General features: G+C 34.6%; 1 protein-coding gene across 1 annotated transcript; it reads right to left on the reverse strand.

The window, feature by feature from the left end:
• Nucleotides 1-953: 953 nt before the first annotated feature.
• LOC128230140 (small nuclear ribonucleoprotein Sm D3-like) lies at nt 954-2319 on the reverse strand. Its single transcript, XM_052942181.1, has 2 exons — nt 1860-2319; nt 954-1604 (listed from the first exon to the last, which is right to left on the reverse strand). Exons 1-2 carry the CDS (start codon nt 2170-2172, stop codon nt 1537-1539), a joined length of 381 nt encoding a protein of 126 aa, XP_052798141.1. The 5' UTR covers nt 2173-2319; the 3' UTR covers nt 954-1536.
• Between the last annotated feature and the right edge of the window lie 3569 nt (nt 2320-5888).

The raw sequence follows: 5888 nt of genomic DNA on the forward strand, positions 1-5888 counted from the left end.
TTACAGCTGATAATTATCAATCCTGAAAAACAGTTGGCAGACTGTTTTGAGTATGATAGATCATGACATAGTATGATACCTAGGGTAAAGGGGTTCATATGTTTGTAATTATAATAATTAATTTCAAGGTAATTCTTACTGTTGTTGATGCAAATATCCAAGCAAAAAACATTATGGTTGTACAAAAAACACTTCTGTGAAAATAAAGCCTATTGGTTACATTGTAAGGAAAAAAAGAACAGACTTATGTTAAGCCTTCTCTACTAAAGAGCAATTATTTGTGTGGACAATGATATTTTTGAACACCACCCTACTATAGTTCTGAATGCTTCACATGTTTAACTTTTGTCCTTAAGTGAAACAGTATTGGTTCCGGATTGACACGCCAAATTGACACCCAAAGGGCGGAAAATAACTGAAACAATGTACGGTAAGACGAATTAATCCTTGAATTCCTATCAATTGACCACTAAGTGTGGCCATCATATGTACTACACATAAGACAAATTATATGCACATAGCGCTACGCCTTCCCATCATGCATGCTGCTGTACAAATCTTGATTTCTGTTTAGTTTAATTACATCTAATTGGTAGCGACACACTGACCACTGGGACACAAATTATGACTACAATATCTCTATTAAGCTTCATTAACCACTTCTATTTGTGACCTTGACCTCTGTTTGAGGTTTTCTAATACTGTAATTCCATTCTGTGAAGTTTGGTTGAAATCCAAATAAATGTCATTTAAGTCATGGCTGAGACAGTATGAAATAGCCAGATTATGCAAGGACCATACCCTGGTATCACACAGATTGTAACATGATAATCATAGGGTAAATATATCAGCATTAATGATTTATGTTGATAGCTGAGGACTTGTAACTGGTGGCACAAAAAGGTAATATTTCCATTTATTTACTTTGTGCTTTTAAATGAAGGTAACAACTCTTCATTTCTATAAAACATTTACTGGTATCTTTTACATTTTTCATTTCTTGTTGACATCAAAACAATGAACAAAAATACACAACAATTTCCAGCAATTGATACCAATGAATTTGTATACTTAAATAAGTATTGGCACCCAGTTGTAGTACAAGTCTTTTTCTAGTACAAGTCTTAGAAGTATTATAGTCTGTAATTATGATCTTAATCATACATGTTTGTTCTGTACCACAAAGCTTTAGTCTACTCACTGGTGATTTGTGATCAACTGACAATGATTAAATGTACATGCACAGACTTAATACAGACATAGTTTCTAATAATACAACAGTAGAAACAACTCACATGTAAGTTAAATACATCATCATGTAATATGAAATTGTTTAAATGAACATGATTCAAATCAAAATGACAACATAACAATACTCGTGTTAACTAACATTTACATTACTCTTGGTCAAGTATTGTTCTTTGTACGAGTTGATGCAATGACAAATCTGCAAAACTGCAGAAAACATGACACGATCAAATGTCTTTTGAGATAACACATGAAGTCTATGTACAAAATGTATGCTGCTGATTGTGTCTATCTGCGCTGGAATCCACCCCGACCACCGCGTCCACCACCTCCGCCACGTCCCCGACCGCGGGCAGCTGCAATTGAGTAATGAAAACACATGAAGTTGCAATCTTAACAATTTAATAGCATTCAATATGACAATATAATTAACATATTTTATATAACATTAATATAGATAACTTGCACAGCAAAGTAATTTTGATTAAAATCTAACATTTAACAGACATCCACATATTTACATCAATTTAATTTTAGCCAAAAACACAATGAATAGTCATAAAATTGTGAAATGAAATGTTTTCTTAATATAATCCGTTACAAACGTTTACCTTGCGCTCTCAATATTGCTGACTTCCCCCTTCCTGCTGACTGTCCCTTTCCTTGAATTTTTTTGAACATTGGTGCATTTTTCAACATATCAGGTAGTATCATGAATCTAATTTTGCTGCCACGGATGTACACGTTCTCGAGCTGTGCAACTCTGCCATCTCTGTATGTGACTGTTATGTTGGCCATTTGACAGTTCATGTTGTCTTCAGCTTCAACTAATTTTCCTCTGTACACTTCGCCGGTAGTAGTTTCACAAGTCACTATATGGCCTTCTGCCTCATGCATGACCTTAATTGGAACACCGATAGACATGGTAATACTAATGTGTTAAAACAGTTTATATCTGAACTTGATTTTTTGGCTCTAAACGATCAGATGCAATGGATTTCTATCTTTGTTTACGTTTTTCGTCAACAATGGCGCCGTACGTTTGGCTTCGTTTCCGGTACCGGGCGGCTCCGAAAAAATATACTGTAGAAAGATCGCAAAATACTTACATTAGGTTAAATACGACCATTATTTGTGATTTTATAGTTAAACATAAACTATATGAAGTTAAACAAATTGACTTAAAACATAGTTTATTTAACATCCAACATTTTTTTACAATATAAACACAAAATACCAACACATTCCAGTATTGTACACTTCATGTCAAAAAAAAATCTTCAAGTTGCCCTTGTAAAAGTTGCAACTATACACCGACGTCTCATTCTGTTTATAAGTGTTCTTATAACGTTGAGATCCACCATTCCTCGTACGAAGCCCGCTCAGTGTCAACCACTGAGGTTGTTGACGCCTTCTCCTAGCGGCTACGTGCATGTACTTCACGTCCTAGGCAGTCCAACATATGCTCGAAATCATGTGATTTTGGAGGCCAGTCAAGAGAATCAATATTATATCCCGCAAAAACGTTTTGTGTTTATCACACAGTGTGGCAGCGCCCGTCATCCTGCTGTAAAACGTCAGTATGACGATTGAAATGGCTATTTATAATATTGTCTACGATTTAAACTTCTTTGATTTTCAATTTAATAGTTAATTTAAGTATGCTAAATTAATGGTTAGAATAGATGTTATATGATGCAATACACCGCACATGAAATATATTGACTTATTCACTTCTAAGGGCCAACGATTTTCATATTGAAGAGAAAAGGACCGCCATTCTTTTCACTAGACAAAAATCCACGTTTGTACATACATAAACGTATAATATTGACTAACAGCTCACTTTCAAGCAAACGTCCAATTACATTTATGACAATGACAAATACAGTAAAACCCCTCTGTTTAGACCACCTATAAAGGACTTGGTCCCTGAGTAAATGGTCTTAATAGCGGGTTGGTCTCATTACTGAGTTTGTGCTGATTAGGGTTGTAAATGGTCAAGTGGTGGAATGCATAAGATTCTAACTATGTGCAGTTGGGTATTGGTATTGCACATTTGAGTTTTGGTTTTATCTTAAGTAATGTACCAGGCAACATGTGCCACTTATTTCACAAACATGGAGCTATAGTTTGAGTCTGCATCTCTCCTTGAATATCCCTGCATAGGCTGAGTGTAAATGTTAAAGGTATGCTACTATTCATTGACAATAAGTTCATTAATTGGTGTTGGTATAAGTGTACATACATGTATGTAATATCTTTAACAAGCATGTATACTAAAACGGAGTATCAAAATAGTACGATGCATATGTATGTCTGGAAATTTCTGGAAAAAATAATGAAGCAAGCATTTTTTTTTATGTAAGGGTGACAAACAGTTGATTCCACCTCAGCGCGTGAATCATTTCGCCGTCAGTTTATTCCATTATTAACCGGAAGTTTTTTTTCCATATACTAACGTCGCTACTTTGATCAAATAATGAAGCTTGGCTGGAACTCCATCACCATTAAGACAAATGCTAATGGAAAAATAATGAAGAGAGTACATATATTTACCTTCTATATCTAGGCGTTTTAGGTTAACAATATTATGCTTTTTTTTACTTTACACTATATGTTTTGACTTTATATAATCACTAGAGGATCAAGGGGGGGGGGGTATACCCGACACAAAGTTTACTTTTTATTTCAATATGCCCCAAATGCACCATTTCGGACTAGACGTCATTAAAGTCTTCTAAGGACGCCCCCCCCCCCACAAGTAATTCCCCTTCTAACGTCAAATCCTGGAAACGCCCCTGATTATGATGTTTTAGCGCTACATGGTGATGTTTTACCTTTACATATATATATATATTTTGACTTTATAAAATGTAAAATGCAGTTTCCATTTATGCTATGAATTTTATCTTCATACAATGTGGTTTTACTTTTAAATAATAAAGTTTTAATTTATATAATGAGGTTTTCCCGCTATATAGTGACTTTTTCATCATTATATAATACAGTTTAAGGTTTAAATAATGTAGTCTTAGCTTCATATAATGATGGTTTACCTTTATCTAATGACGTTTTATCTTTATGTTAGGATGTTTTGCTTCATATCATAACATGTTGCCTACATATACAGACGTTATATATACCTGTACATGTGTATAGTGTGAATTCAGTTTGACGATATGTATACATATACTAAGTGTATTTCAGCTCATTTAACATTGATGGGCCGATAGCCCAGAACTTTAATAACAATAAAAAACAGCAATTATCAAATGTGACATTTATAGAGTATCTCATTAATGTATTTTGCATTCTCTAAATCAGAAATCTCCGATAACAGCATCTTTAAAATGATTATTTTTTTAATATTGGTGAACAAGAAAACTATGAATTCCCAAAGCATTATAAAAGCAGGCAAATGCTGCCTGTGCTCTATGTTTTATTTGTATGTATGTCAATAGCTTAGTTTTGGAGTAAAAAAATAGTTATGATCTATGATATATCTCGTACATAATGTTTTCTGCTAAACTTATTTATTCCATATTCAAATTTATTAGATAATATAATACATTAAGTGATTAATAATAAATGCATTTATGAACCTAATTAACACTGCATCAAATACGCTTACACTACACTTTCCATTTACTGACAATCCGTCACCAAAAGTCCTTGATGTATTTATGAAATTTGCCCTTTTTCTTGAAATTATTTTTAAATTCAATCTTGGAAAGCACAAAACACAAATAAATAATCACTATTGTATTTTTGGAATATTTCTAAAATTCAAACTAGGTGAACATAACCTATTTTTTGCACAGTTAAACATTTTCACTGTGTTGAATCAGGCGCTTTTTTTGGTTTACATTTGTTTTAAAACATACAAGGCCGACTATCTATATAGTGATTGTTTTCTTTTAATTGTACTGTATGTTTAAATATGCGATCGATACCATCATATATCCACCGCTTCAAATGGAGATTGAGAAGCCTAAAGCGCCTGCTCGAAGGCCCAGTCGAGAATAAATAGGTGAAACAGTGTCTCTACAACCTTTGCGTTTGTCCTCTTTGGCATGACAATATCAAACGACATTGATACTAGTTATAGCCTTCACTATGTAGTTAGTGTGGATTAGAACAAGCTTCCCGGTTTTTTCAGTCGGGTACGTAGAGCGCGCGCTGTGCTAGTGTCCCGGCGGTCGTGGATTAGAGCCCCTAACAGCCCCGTCCCTACCCCACGTTTACTTTATTAATGCCAGAAGTCAAATGCAAGTATGCCGGGCTTGGCCTAAAAGGTTTACAAGGGAGAGGTGTGTGGTATGTGGGGGTAAGAACCAGCTGATCGGTAAGCTCAATCGGCTGGTTTATGTGACGTGCTAGATTATGGCTGTCATGGGTTCGAGCTCCATACTGGCCGCTGGTTGCCTCCCAGATTTACTTTAGCTATCACGTATAATTATAGCATTATAATGTCAAGAGATTCATGAACGTGTCTTATTTTTCTTAACGTTCAATATCGTGATATTTTGTTTTTAAGACAAGGAGGATAACTCTTGTGAGCTACGAAGTCGGTAAAAAGTTGGCTAAATGCAACCTGGTACTCTTGCAATTTTCACAACCACAATATCTATCAGCAC

Source organism: Mya arenaria, chromosome 4 (assembly GCF_026914265.1).
Source record: "Mya arenaria isolate MELC-2E11 chromosome 4, ASM2691426v1".
In the NCBI taxonomy this organism is placed as follows: Eukaryota; Metazoa; Mollusca; class Bivalvia; order Myida; family Myidae; genus Mya; species Mya arenaria.